The sequence below is a fragment of the Manacus vitellinus genome, unplaced genomic scaffold, assembly GCF_001715985.3.
Source record: "Manacus vitellinus isolate BGI_N305 unplaced genomic scaffold, ASM171598v3 scaffold_40_pilon, whole genome shotgun sequence".
Classification (NCBI taxonomy): Eukaryota; Metazoa; Chordata; class Aves; order Passeriformes; family Pipridae; genus Manacus; species Manacus vitellinus.
In genome coordinates, this window is record NW_021940541.1 from 3,594,515 (window position 1) to 3,609,562 (window position 15,048).

The 15,048-nt window shown below is 48.1% G+C and overlaps 1 protein-coding gene across 1 annotated transcript in view; it reads right to left on the bottom strand.

Moving 5' to 3' along the window:
- Positions 1-4,945: 4,945 nt before the first annotated feature.
- The window catches only part of LHPP (phospholysine phosphohistidine inorganic pyrophosphate phosphatase), a 79,823-nt gene continuing 69,720 nt past the window's right edge, over positions 4,946-15,048 (bottom strand). Inside the window, exon 7 of the mRNA XM_018078524.2 lies at positions 4,946-5,696. Within this exon, the coding sequence (XP_017934013.1) occupies positions 5,606-5,696 (91 nt within the window). The 3' untranslated portion in view covers positions 4,946-5,605. The remainder of the gene's footprint in view (positions 5,697-15,048) is intronic.

Genomic DNA, 15,048 nt, shown 5'->3' on the forward strand with positions numbered 1-15,048 from the left:
TGCTACCCAGGGCACGGCTGCCACCCTCTTTTTTTGGCTTTACTGTGAAGGGCTGTGTGCCCAAGGCATGTCACAGCGGGGTTACTTGACAAAGTCAGCTGGCAAAAGGCTGAAAATCCAGGTAGCAGCACTGAAAGCTTTTCCTCTTCCTGTGCCTTTTTTTAAGCACAGATAAAATGGTGACCATTCTGTTTTTTACAATATGAATTCTCTTTGCTAAAAATAAGCTGTCCACTTGCTAACAGGTTTAGAAGGACATATATTTTTTTTTTCTCCCTTTGTTTTTTCTTCTGTTTGTTTGTTTAAAGCTCTAGGGAGTCTGTACGAGTGGCTTACAGCATCCTCTGCAGGTTCCTTCAAGCTCAGGGTTCACTTCCCGAGCTTTGCAAAAGCGAGAAAGGAAAATAATCATGGATACCAACAGCAATTGAAGACATGGCATTTTTAATGGGGTTCAGCACCCCCGTTGGTAGTGCTTTGAGGGTCCATAACTCAGAAAGACTGAGAGCTGCTGGTACAGGTTTCATTCACCATTTCTGGTTGTTAGTGCACTTTTTTCTGCAGTGGTTTGGGATACGTGTGGCATCTCTCACCACAGTGGAACCCATTAGCTGTTATCCCTGTCCTGGCACCCCAGAAGTTTTACTCCCTCCAGGAAAGCAGGACCAGCCCCAGGTATTTGAGGAGGGGATGACAGGGATGCCTTTTCATTTTGGGGAACCCTCCAACTCTTTTAAGTGTGGCTTGATGCATCACTTAGAAGAAAATACACCGTGGGTTAATTTTTAGCCCTCCTGTTGTGGAAGACGCTGCTGGTCTCAGACATTTTGGGAGGGTCCAGCCATGCCAGTGTTTTCCCAGGTTGCTGCCCCTCTGTCTGTGCCCCTGCAGGGTCACCCCCACAGCACAGTTCTTGGCTTTGAGTCTTCCTGATGCTCCATCCACCCTTCCCACCACTGACACGTCCCAGTCCTGGGGCACACAGCTCCTGCTGGCCACAGGCACCTCCTCAGCTGGCCGAAAAGGGGCAAAGTCACCCAAATCCGCGTCCGGCTGCTGTCGCAGAGCCCCGGGTGGGCTCTTGCATGTGCATCACTGGGGGAATTCCTAAGGGCTTCTGTTTTCTTTCCAAGGGCTGCTCCTGGTGCCATGCTAACCCTCCAGTGTGGGAAGGTGGCCAATGGACCACGATCCAGCTGTACTGGACGTAGCCGTAGCATTCAGTTTACATACAGCACAACCTGTTTGCCTTACTAAAAACGCTTCTCCAATGAGTCATGGCCTTATACTGGGCATGTTGGCGTAGGCACAGACTACAGTTAGCGACGGTTTTGAGGCCAGGGTGGTGTTCTGTTGGGTATTTCTTGTTGGGTTTGTATGATTTCATGTACTTATTCTCAGTTTAAGAAAGCCTTACTTTTTAAATTTCTTTTCTCTCTCTCTCTCTCTGTAGAGGTAAAACGTTTGTGGATTTATATATATATAAATATATATATAAATAAAGTAATTAAAAAATATTAAATATAATATAGTATGTGCCTCAGATTCAGGGGACATCCTGTTGATTGTAAAGTCAGAAGTGGCGTTGCTCCCTGGCGTCAGGAGATCCGTCCCCTACGCCTGCAGTGGGAGAGCAGGGCATCCCCCTGGGGGTCCTGCTCTTGGTTTGTAAAGGACTTCACCTATTACACAGATGCTTTGGTAACCCTCCAACTCCTCCCTCGACAAATCCCTGCCGGCTGCCAGAATGTGATGTTAAAGTAATATGCAGACAAAGGATGTTATTCCTTGCTAGGTAGCTAAAACAGGCTTATTATTGTGAAGAGACCCAATGGCTTGTCCAAGGTGTGACCCAGTCTGGGCAGCCATGGTTTTAGGATGACAGCAAAGCTGTGTCAGCAGCAATCATCCTGAAAAAAATAGGATTTTAACACAAAAAGTCTTAGCAGGCACACAGGAGTCTGCTGTGTGTTTGCAGATGTAGCTCTTTGAGCCGGTTCTACGAAAGAGTACATTTAATAAAACAACAACAACAACAAAAAAAAACCCAACGAAAAGAAGTGTTTGTAAAATAGATTGTAATTTTTCTACGTTCTAGCATAGCCTGTTTGGCCAATAAAGTCGTGTTTCAAGTGCATTGTTTAAAGCTCCTGGCTGCCCAGGCGAATAGACTGACGTAGGATGTTCTAGGATTGTAGAAGTGCTTTCCGGCGTGTCTTGAGTTTGGTGTTTTCAAGAAAGCGAAAAGAAGAGGATGGCCAAATTTAAAAAAAAAAATTAAAAAAAAATTAAAAAAGGATGAGAAGAAAAATAAAAAGCAAAGCCTTCTGAAGCTATGACCTGTAGTAGCCAAGTCTCGCTGGCAAAATTGCACAAGCGCCGCGGGACGCGCGTGTCCCCGGGGAGGGGCTGCCCGAGGTGCCCCCTGCGCGGGCCGGCGAGGAGGCTGCACGTTCCCACCCCCTCCATGACTTGATTGCACTAGAGCAGCTCAATCTCAGGAAATTGCTTGTTACTTTTACTGTGTAAATAAAGCTTCCTGGTTCAATAACCCCCGGCCGGTGTCTCGCCTCTCTGTGATGTGGGGTCGAGGGGTTCGGGGACACCGCTGCCCCTCGGGGATGTGACAGCTGGGTTGTGGCACTGGTTGGAGTCTGATGGGGCAGGAGTCTCCTCCTCTCCTCTCCCAGAGGGGGTCTGGCTGCACCCCCTTGGCCATCTCCATGGGTGCTGGGAGGGGGTGTCCCAAAAATATGTGTGTGTTGGCAAATGCCCCAGCTGGGACCCTCCATCGGGGTGTCTGTGTTAGAAATAGGAAGGAGCTCCCAGCTGTGGGTTGCACTGGAAAATGGACATTTTGTGATATTCACATGCAGGCAGACATGAAACATCCCACTGTGATGGGAGTTGTCTCCCATTGCTCCCCCAGCCTGACCCTGGCTGTCACTTAGTTGTAACACAGATGAAAATACAATAATGAAATGCTAAAAATATAACAACAAAATGCAAATTTAAGTGCCAAGTAGCACCTTATACTTTGTGTTTAAGGACAGAGATCATGTCCCACTCCTAAACTCAATGTCCCACCCCTAAACTCAGGCAAGGCCAGAGCTGACAGCAGGGCAAGGGCACACAGGAGTGTTAAATAAATACTTGAGGAAACAGGGCGATATCTCCCTTTATAACCAAAAAGGAAAACGGCTGTCCTTCCTCCAGCAAGCAAACAGTATAAAAAGTTTCATGACAGATGGCAGGATGTTTATCTGCCTAAACTTAATCAGATTGAAGTGATAGGCTTAGTATAATAGAACAAAAAAGGAAGAATTAGGGGATAAAAAAGAAATTCTCAGTGGTCTGTCACAGCCTGAATGTTCAACCAGGGTTTATGGCATCCTCCTGTGTGTGTGGGTGCTGACAGTACCACATGCTCTGGCTGAACCACTACCCAGAGGATAAAAGATACAAAATCAGACCAAAAAATTGCACTAAGGTCATATTCCCAGATGTAGTTTATTTTATTAGAATTTAATTCCCAGCCCGCTTTCCCCTGCCGTCCCCAAGGGGTGCCCTGCAGCTCAGGGGCCAGCTGGGAGCTCTGAAAAACAAGTGTTCCAACACTCATAGGCTGCTCCAGAAACAAGGAGAATCACTTTGGTGTCCTTCAGCAAGCAGGGGTTTCTTCAGCTGTTGGGACTGCTGGAGCTGGCATTATCATTTACTTCCTGCTTCCAGATGCAGGAAGCAGTGGCTGAATGCAGGCACTGGCCAGCACATTACATATAAATATACATTACACAGAATTACACACCTGACCATGGTCCCATGGGAGGTCTGAAGCAGCTTAAAGCCCAAAAAGTCTTGCCCAGAGCCCAAGAGGGTGCAGAGCTGCTGACATGTTGATTAAAAGGGGACTTGTGTCTCTGAAAGGTGACCCTTGCCAACGCTGCCAAGTGTTGGTGAGGGTGGGCAGAGGATGTGATGGAGTAACCCCTAATCATTAATTCTTTCACCCATTTTGAGCCCCTGTCCCAGCCATGCTCTTGCCACGTGCAGAATGGACAGGTGTTACCACACAGGCTGCAACACCTGTTCTGCAAAACTGATGGGGGAGAGAAACTAAAAACCCTGGGGATGTGCTGGAGAGCTGCAGTGCCTGGAAGCAGGAAGCAGTTCCTTTCAGAAACCCTTATTGTGGTGAGAAAAGGCAAATCTCGTGGCTGCCCCTGCTCCATGGAGCACCACTTGGCAGCCCTGCACGTGCTGAGAGCTCCTGGCAGCAGGATGGGGCTGAGCTGGAGCTAAACTGATGTGGCAGAATCTTGGCAGGCATGTGGTGCTGGTACAGGATCAGTCCCAGGGGATGTTCAGTGAGTGCAGAGAATCACAGAATGGTTTGGGCTGGAAGAGACCTCAAAGACCATTTTGTTCCACCCCCTGCCATGGGCAGGGACACCTTCCACTATTCCACGTTGCTCCAAGCCCCATCCAACCTGGCCTTGGACACCTCCAGGGATGGGGCAGCCACAGCTTCTCTGGGCAACCTGTGCCAGGGCCTCACCACCCTCACAGGGAAGAATCTCTTCCCAATATCCAACCTAAACCTACCCTTTTTAAAGCCATTCCCCTTTGTCCTGTTATTCTATGCCCTTGTGAAAAGTCCCTCTCAAGCTGGGCCTGTGTGGGACTCAACACCAACAGCTCCCTGGCACAGGGGAGCCCTTGGGCCCCTGTGGGCCCCCACAGGGCTGCATGTTCAGGATTTTATTGGGAAGAGGTAGGAAACCCACATCCCCTCCCACACAGCCATGTCTGCTTGCAGATGGAGGGAAGGCAAAGCCCATCAGTCCCATGGCCGCTTCCAGCTTATTCCAGCTAGGAAAAAGCATTTCAGATCCTGTAAACATCCCTGCCAGTGCTGATCCCACTGAACACAAGGACAAATAGGCCAGATCCAAAGGACGGGGTTTATTCCTGACAGGACAGCGCAGTTACTCCCTAATGTGTCACAGCATTACCACGTTCCCATGCCTTAACCCATGGCTGTTCCAGACAGGCTAATCCTGGCAGAACCATGTTTACTGGCTTGGATCCAGGGGTGTCCCTCCTCCCCAGGGCTTTTGTGCCACCCAAGGCACACACAGGACCCCACAGAGCCCCCACCAGGGCTGGTGGCCTCCATCACCCCTCAAGGACATCCTCCAACCCATCTCAGACACCCCAAAAGGCACAGTACAGACGGGTCAAACAGGTAAGTCTCTTAGTGAGGGCATGCTGGGTTCCCTGTTTCGCACCTCCAGGCTGGGTACCCGGCGTGAGCGAAGAGTTAAAGGGGGAACAGCTCCCCCCAAGAATCACCCAGAGGAGGCAGAGGCTCCTCACAGGCACCAAGAGGAGAACATTCAAGACAGCGGGTTTGGTGTTCCCTTGGCTGAGGTCAGTAGATCATTTTAGTACCATTATGTGGAATATTTAGGAAAGCGGGTGCTCACCACCCCCGGCAAGGCTGGGCCTGGGTTTGTTAAGGTGAGGTGGAGGTGGGAGAGGATGAAGCAGTTCCACGGAGGGGCTGCACACAAGGACTCATCTCTGCTCCTGCTGGTTGGTTTTACATCTGCTGGAGGATGATGTCGACTGCTTCAGCCAGGTTGTTCACGTAGGCGTCAGGCTTCACGTCGGGGTGGTTTTCATCTGAAGGTCTGCAAAGGGTACAGAAGGGCACAGCTGAGCAAGGGCAGGCTCCCAAACAGCTCCCATTTCCCTCCCTGGCTCTCCTGCTGCTCACACAGCCCAGGGCAGCACCCATGTGACCCCCAATGGAGCACCCTCAGGTGAGCCTGAGGTTCACATTCCTTCCTCTTCTGTTTTTTTTCCCCTTTTCCCCTTCTCTCCCCCACAGCCAGATCTGCCCAGGTAGATCCTATATCCTTGTGCCACTGAGCTGGGCAAAGCTTTGCAAAGCCTCGATTGGAAGAGAATCTCCAATTAGTTAATGAACTAATCCAAATCAATGCACTGCATTCAACATGGCACTTCTTCACTCAGGCAATAGCAGCACCAGACAGGGATCAGTGTAAGGACACTTCACTGCAAGTCTAAGACCTTACAAGGCTGCAAATAATTATTCCCCCATGGTTTTTCTCTAGAAAGAGGTAAAGAAAAGAAGAACTTGCTTCCAACCTAGAGATATGAAAGATGAAAAGGAAGGTTCTGTCAGGGTTTCATTTTGCAGGACCACCATCTTCTTGTAAACGCAACAGTGGAGTTTTGAGACACCACCAGCACAAGGCTGAGACTCACCCTCCACAGTGAGTCACCACCCCAAAGCAGAGAGGCTCGAAGCCATTTTTTGCCAGTGCCTTAATTAGCAGTACTGCCCTAACGAGGCGCAGATGCACAACCCCATTTCGCTGATTCAGCAGCATTGCTGGTGGGGAGTGGGGCAGATGTGGGAGGCAGAAATTTTCCAAACCTCGTGGTCCTGTTATGGCTCTCGGGCTGAGAAACCCAACAGCTGCTGAAGAGAAAACATATGTATTTTGTATGCTTAATGACTTTCCTTTGGGAAAGAGACGAGAGCCTGAATGTCCACCTCCCACCTCTCCCACTCCCCACGAAGGGCAAACCTGTATTTAGCACAGTGTCTCAGTGGGGAAGATGCATTTCCCATCGGATGCAGGGGAGACAGGGAGATGATTATTTACGACGTGCAGAGTTTGGTGAGCGCTTGTCTGTACAAGTATCAAACCATTTCTTCAGTCCCAGCACTGAAGCTCCCCAGGGCTATTTCCTTTCTGCTCCTTTTTCAGCCGTGCTCCTCATGTCCAAGCACATGAGCTCCTCACAAAGGCACGGCCTCTTTCAAGAGCCCACGCTGCTCGAGGGTTTACTTGCTGCAAAGTTACAGTATGCAACTAGGAAAAATAATATATTTTTGTATTTTCAGCTGACAGTCAGCTTTCCTTGTGCCACTTGCAAAGCCATGTCCGGCACCAGGATGATGTCTCCATGCGCTGGGGCTGGCTGCCATAAAAGCATCTTATTTAAGGGGTAGATGCATCCTTAAATATCCAAATTCTGTCTTGTTACAGGGCTAGGGTGCAATGAGAACTGTAATTATGATGGCTTTTAGGTTTTCCTCAATTGAAAAAGAGTTTAGATTGCTGAAGGTAAAGCAAGTTATAATATATGATGGAGAAAAACCTTCAAATATAAACCAAGTAAAAATCCAGTGTGTACCTATCCCTTTGATGGTGATCACTGCTCACCCCTGATTTAAACAAGTGGCTTTTATGAATACAGAAATAACTTTGGGTGTATAGTAAAACATTCACTTCTTGTCACTTATCTTTAATTTGAGTGGAGATCTAAATAGAATAATGAATAAAACTTCTTTCCATTTTACCCCCTGAAAAATGTTTTTTTCCTAGCTTATACATTAGGAGAAAAATTTAAGAACTGCTCAAAATGAATGTTTCTAAAAGAAATTTTCAATTCCACAGCACTCTTTGATCTATTAAAAGGATTTTTGTGATTATTATCTGTGCTGACTACACAGAAATCCATCTGTAACTCAGCTGCTAAATGCCAGCCATCAAGGAAAGGCCCTGTATACACTTGACGTGTCCTGTGAAAGGGGTGTGTGTGGGGTGTGTGTATGTATGTGTGTGTATATATATATATAGAGAGAGAGAGAGAGAGAAATATATATGAAATAAGGTATTTTTACCCATTTCCCAAATACCATGGGATCACAACACACAGACTGGCCAGCCACTAACTCCTGGCTCCACTGAGGTTAATAATAAAACTCACCTTAGCTCAGGGGAGCTCCAAGTTCACCCTGGTGCATTGCCCAAATGCCCTCTGGGACCTCTGGGGTGGACACAGCCTTCATTTCTATCTGCTGCACCCCTGTTATTGATCCAAGCCCCATTCTTTCCCTTCTGCTTCACAGTCCAATACCCTACAGGGTTACAGCTGGGCACCCTACAATCCTCTTCTGCTGCCCATGCTGCAGACGGCCTTGCTCACAACACAAGGGTTTCAGTCATTTTACTAACACTTTACTGGTGTTATCCAGAAGAAAATGAGAGGAATATGCAGCCCTTATCAAGTAGATGTCTTCCTTAAAGCAGACAGGGTGCATAGCAGAGCCCAGAAGTGCTGCAGGTGCTCCAGCCAGGACCCTGCTTCCCTCCTGTGACAGCCCTGTGGCACCTCCCTGTCCCCTCATCAGCAACCCCTACCCCTGGGCTAGGAAGTGAGCTTCATTTCAGCCCACAGCTCATTTGGGAGCTCTCCTTTTGAGCCACGTCATATGTCTTAGATTACCTATGTGCTCATCGCCGCTACGTGGGGGGAAACTCAATAAATAAAAACTGTCTGAACTCCGCTGGAAAGCAGAGAGCTGGGATAAACGCACTTCCCTGCTCTCTTGCCTTTTCCTGGGGCTGTGAGTGGAGCTTTTCTCCCTGTCAGTGCCACCCCAAGCGCTGTTTCATGTGGTCCCTTCCTTTGTCTCACAGACGCTTTGTAGCTCACTCAAACAGCCCAGCCATGGTTTGTTCCCCCCTCTCGCTCTTTTAAGCGTCCGTGGAAAGAAAACTGCAAGCAATAATCCCCAAACACTAATGCCAAGAAGCAGAGCTCTAAATGTAGCAAAACAGTTCAGGAGCTCAAGTCTGGGTGCCAGAAGGGAGGCAGAAGAGAGAGCTGTGCCATGAAGCCTCCAGGCACACCCAAGATGCAGGAGGATGAGCCCTTCTTCTGCTGTCCAGAGGGAGCAGAGACCGTGGCTCTACACCAGCCTCTTCCTTGGGGAATTTGGGCTTTTTCCCAGGAGAAACCCCCAGATGCTGAGAGTTTTAAGATCTTCTGAAGTGAAGCACTGCTCTGGAGGCTTGGCCCTGATGTCCTGGGCATTGCTTTGGTGCATCAGAGACAGGGCCATCAAGTGCAGGTGGAAACTTCAGCCAAGAGCAGATCTTGGTCTCACAGTTCCAGCTTTGCTTCTCTCTCAGTGACAATGACCCTTCGCATTGCCTGGCAGACATCACAACTGCAGGTCACAGAAATGACAGCAGAGGTTATTTTTTAATACTTTTCTCTTTCATCTTCCATAAATAAATAAAAAACCCCATCTAAAAATATCTTTAATTTGCTAGGTCAGTTGAAGAAGTTAGCATTGAGCTAACTTTAGGATAGACTCCTTCCGATTTTTTTTCTCACGTGGGACTCTGGTTGCAGGGAAGAACATAAATCAAAATGACAGAAAATTATATACTGCAGCTGAACATTGAGCTGTCAGCAGTCTTGGCCAGTGCACAAACTTGCTGGTGAAAAATCAACTACAGCCTTGGGAAACACTCTCTCCAGCAAAGCAGGACTCCTTGGAGCGGCTGAGCACCCCAGCCCGGATGTGCACACACAAGGAACATTTTCCAGCCCACGTTGGCCACGGCACTGTGGAATGTGGCACTGCACTGGTGCATTGCCCCTTGGTGGCCACTTTGCTGGGGTATGAAGGGCTCAGGGAAAGGAGTGGCATAGCACAGGATCCCTCCAAAATCCAGGGTGGTCCTCTTCAGTGCCTATGCAGACACATGATCTGCGCTCAGGGTGATGTTAAAAGAGCATGTCCTTCAAAAGAAAAGCCAAAACCACCCAAAACGACCAGTGCCTCACCACACATGAACGATGTGAAGCATCTTTAACATGATGCAACTCAGACAGGGGTCTTGAGGCTCGGTAGTTACTCATGTCTATCAAATCCTCAGGAGATGACTAAACATCCTCCTCTCCCAGGGACCATTTATCACTGTCAGGGCTGCAGCAGCTGAGCAGCTCTGAGCCAGACCCCATGCTCATACTAAACTGGTTAGTTCAGATCAATGCTTCACTCAGAGACATCAAGGAAGCAGCAGGGGGATGCAGGAAACTGGCTCTGCTATTTTAACTCTTTACTTGGTAAGAGAAGCTCCAGCTATCAGGGAAAGTCCAGTGTCAGAACTACTGACTGGCAAAAAGCGATGGATTACTGCTGGTGAAGCACGAAACCAAACCCCACATCACAACGTGCTGTGAAAAATCAGCTGCTGCAACAATCAGAAGGTTCACTTACTGTCTGGGTCAGATTTCCACTTGGATAAGCCTGTTCTGACGAGCCAGATTCCCTACCCACACTCAGCTATCAGGGATGGTCTTGAATTGCCCTAACTTCAGTGTCATTTTCTGCAATGGTTCACTCAGATGCAGCTGAACACCTGTGAGGGATAAAGGCATCAACACTGGCCCTCCTGGTCCTTTGCAGGAACTACTGGGGGTCTTGGAAGCAAATGGAGAAAATACAGGGAGAAGAGACAGCGTAAAAAAGATGACCCAAAACCCACAGACTTTAATTCTTTTGTTTCCCACACCAGATGGGATTCCAGTTTTAGACTGTGGGTCAAGGTGAGGATTGGATGGTGCTGTCAGACAGTTCTAGTGGCACTTTAATGGGGAACAATTTCTGCCAAGGGGATTGGACCTGAGTGCTGAGGTGTCCTGTGAGCTGGGAGCCAACCATCCCACCAGGAGCAAGGAAGGGTTGTCTGAGCTCCAGACCTTCATGTCATGCTGTCCTAGAAAACTTCATGTACCGGTTGGAATTACTTCCTCAGCGCCTCACTTGTGCTCATTTCCAACAAAACATATGGAGGACAAAAAGGAAACAGCTGGATTACTGCACGGACAAAATATTTAACAGATAAAAGTCTGAGTGGAGGTAGCTGACACGGATAGTCATGGCCACAGGGATGGAAACAGCCCCAGAATCCAGGTCAATCCCAGACCTGCTGAAACTTGACTTCAGAGGACGAGAGCAGATGGGGATTGATCGACACATGATCAGTGTCACAGGTTAAAATTAGCTTTGACATAATCCTTTAAAAATTGGGGTGGGTAGGAAAAACACCACGCAGGGCCAAAGCAAGGCACCAAAGTTAATTATAAAAAGACAAATGATCTCGCATTCCAGTGCACAGTGCTGCAGTCATTTAGCTGATCCATAACTCTGTGTCCCACGATCACTGACCTTCCCAGCAGCTCCACTTTCTGTCAGCAAACTCCATCCCACAAACTCGCCCTCTGTTTGTACAAGGCACCTCTGTGTCACCATTCAGACTTCCCACTAACTCCCCGATTAACCAGCACACACTCCTGCTCCATAAAACGAGATAAAAAAGCCTGAAACCATTTCTCCTGACAGCATATTCTTCAGGGGCTCTTACCATAGCTGTAAAATATGCAAGACAGAGTTTAACAAGGTTTTCTTTAAGAGGAATGCAAACAGACACTGTAACCTTTGCTTGTTGTTTTGGACAGATGCAATAATTAGACTCGGTGCCATGAGTGAAACCCTCTTTTTTTCTTGAAACATGCAATTTAATCAGTTTGGCATTGAAAAACCAGATAAATCACAGTGACTAACAGCTCACTGTTAGATGGGCAGCTGAGGGATGGCTGTGGAACACGTTTCCTGACAGGACAATGAGAGACAAACCTGCACCAAAGCCACCAACAGCATCCAGGGCTGGAGCAGGTCCCAGAACTCCATGGAAGACCATATCTGGATCCTTTTCATGTCACAGATAGATCTCCCTGGGATAGGAAGGGAGGCTTTTGTGGTTAAAAAACTGGATTTTGGAGAGCTGCTGTGAGTCAGAGCAGAAGGTCTGTCCTCATAAAGCACCCTCCTTTGCTTTGCTGCTTTCTTTTGGGAAGATTTTTTTTCTTGGAAAGGTGTGCACCACCCACAGAAGCTTCCAACCACAAACCATCAGCCAAAGATGCCTTCCCTGTGGCTGCAGGAAGCACCTAGAGATGACCTTGCCATGCCATCTCCTCCTGCTCAACATGTCTCCAAGCAAACCAAACCCATGTCAGAGCAAACCAGCATCCTCCACTGCTCCTCTCTTGCCTCCCAGAATTGCACACACAGCTAATTGTGTTTAATTGTGCCTAATTCAAATTTAAGCATCCACAAACAGGTAGATATTAACAGTCAAATTGTTTGCTGACACCTGAAGGAAATCTGTGGGCTTGTGACTTAATCATTCCCATTTATGTTAAACTGCTGCAGTTTTAACTGAGCACAATAAACCAGCTGAAGTACAGCACTTCTCCAGGCAATGTATCTCAACATACTGGAAAATAGTGAGATTGAGGGCATAGGGAGTTATATTTCTGCATAGATTACCCAAAACCAAAATAAAACAAAAATGCTAGAAATCACAGAATGGTTTGGGTTGGAAAGGACCTTAAAGCTCATCTCATTCCACCCCCTGCCATGGACACCTTCCACTGTCCCAGTTTGCTCCAAGCCCTGTCTAACCTGGTCTTGGACAATTCCAGGGATGGGACAGCCACAGTTTCTCTGGCAACCTGTGCCAGGGTCTCCCCATCCTCATAGAGAAGAATTTCTTCCCAATATCCCATCTAACCCTGTCCTCTGGCACTTTGAAGACATTCCCCCTTGTTCTGTCACTCCATGCCTTTTTGAAAAGTCCCCCTTCAGCTATCTTGGAGCCTCTTTAGGTACTGGAAGGTTGGCATTTGCCATATCCTTGTTTTTCTGAATTTCAAGGCATTTCCTGGGGTGAACACTTGCATATATGTGCTGAAAAACACAAACATATATGTGCTGAAAATTTAATTTGAAGTGTTGTGGTAATTTGCTTGTTCCTAATCAGTTGGCAGCAGGATGATGCTTTAACCAATGAGCTCAGACACACAATTCCTTAGAAGGGGATGCTGGGAGCACTGGTAGGGCTGAAATAGGTGCATGAGGAGTGCTTGGTGTGCCTGCTACACTTTGCTCTACCAGGTTTTCCAGCAGGTCTTTTTAAATGGGCACTTGCCAAGATCTGGTGCAGGACATCACTCTGGGGAGCCAGGGAAGAGACTGGAAATGGGGATTGTAACCACATACATGAAGTGGTTCAGGGAGAGCAAGTGGGACTTGGGCAAAAGTAAAGAAGTTAAAGGATCAGAATTGATCAGAACAGATCACAAGCTGGAGGCTGGCAGTAGCAAACTTCCATGGACATTACATGTAAAGCTTGGGAGAGGGTCAGCACAAGTGTTTTCTGTACTGCTCTTTACAGGCATGACATTTAGTCATGGTGATTGTAAGTTAACCCTTGGATAATCCCAGTTCCTGCCATTTCTGCAGGGTGCAGGGCACCAACCAGTCATGGAACACACAGCGCTGAGGAAGTGGATGACAGCAGCTGTTTTCCTCCACCCATTCCTATTTATTTTCTCTCTCAGGAAACACAGCACATGTGAACAAGCCAGATTAAGAGCTGTGGATGTTAAAAGTCCTGAAATTCTGTGAACAGGACATATACAGATCCATCCACACACTTGTAAGAAACAGGTATGAAGGAAGGCAGGACGGCGACGGGGAGACGTGATGCTGTCGGGACAGAGGGTACTGCTGGCTAAATGCTCTCATGTGAGTACACCAGAGCATGGGATTTTATTAGTACTGACTTCTTTCCCCTACCTCCAAAATCCCTCATGGAAAAATGCATTGGAAAGTCGAGCTGGTCTGAACAAATATTTAAACAAGCAGAGCACTGGTGTTCCGGCATCTGGGCAGCAATTTTCCTGTCAGAACTGCAGAGCTCTCTCATCTTGTAAAGCCAGAGCAGTTCAGCAGGGGCCAGGCATTAAAAGTGTGCATACCAGTGCTATGGTGGAGAAGAGGGAGCAGCACACATGCCTACTCTGGCTTTGGACTGGTTCCCAGCCTGCTTGTCCCGAAACAGCTGCACATGTGTCCTGGGAGAGGATGGTACTCCAGGGAGAGCTGGAACCTGGTGGCCATCAGGATGGTGGGATACTCAGCCAGCCCCTTCTGCCACATGGGGATCTGGTTCCTTCTTCTCTGCCCATAATCAAGGTATCGTGTGGCCTCTGAGCTGCAACCTGCCATGGTCCCATCCAACCCCAAATCCAAAGGCTAAGCTTTCATGGCTCCAAAGCCTCCAAATCCATGTTGGCTCCATACTTGGGATGCTGGATTGGACTTCTGAGGAGACTCAGGAGGAAGGGAGTTACTGCATTGGTGACTGCCATCCTCAGCCTCACGGAAACCATTTCCATTTACCTTTTGCAGCGAGGCTGTATGTTGATAACATTTGTGCAACATACTCTGTTAGGCCAACAGAAACAGCTAAACACAAAATGCTTCTGCCACTGCAGAGGTGCACGCTCACCCCTCAGCCACTTGAAGTTTTCCCATCATGCCAGCCCAGACCCACAGCATTGTCTGTCCAAAAGCAAAATGCTTTGCCCAGGCTGGTGACATGGACCTCTTTGGGAGCCTCCTCCTCAGGACAGACAAATCCCTCCAAGTGGAAAGGGAAGAGTATACACAGAACCACTTAGGTTGAAAAGGCCTCTAAGGTCATCAACCATTGTTGAACCTCAAAGTCCAACTGTTAACCCAGCACTGCCAAACTCATCACTGACCCATGTCCCCAGCTGCCACATCTACACATCTTTTCAATCCCTCCAGGGATGGTGATTCCAGCACTTCCCTGGGCAGGGGAGACATAGATTGGATATTATGAAAAATTTCTTCACTGAAAGGGTTGTCAAGCCCTGTCACAGCTTGAGGCAATTTCCCCTTGTCCTGTCCCTTGTTCCCTGGGAGCAAAGCCTGACCCCCCTCCTGTCAGGGAGTTGCAGAGTCAGAAAGTCTCCCCTGAGCCTTCTTTTCTCCAGGCTGAACCCCCTCAGCTCCCTCAGCTGCTCCTTGTCAGACTCATGCTCCAGACCCTTCACCAGCTTTGCTCCCCTTACTCATCCCATGTTCATCCCATCTTCTTAGATAACAAACCCAGATAGGAAATACCCTCTGGAAGAGATGACTTTTTTCCCCAGTCGACTCTATTCAAACCAGATGACAAGCTCGTACCCCAGAGCCAACCCTTGGACAGGCAGAGCTGGGTGTAAAGCACCTAACTTTCAACAAAGTTTAGAAAAATTTAAGTGAGATGA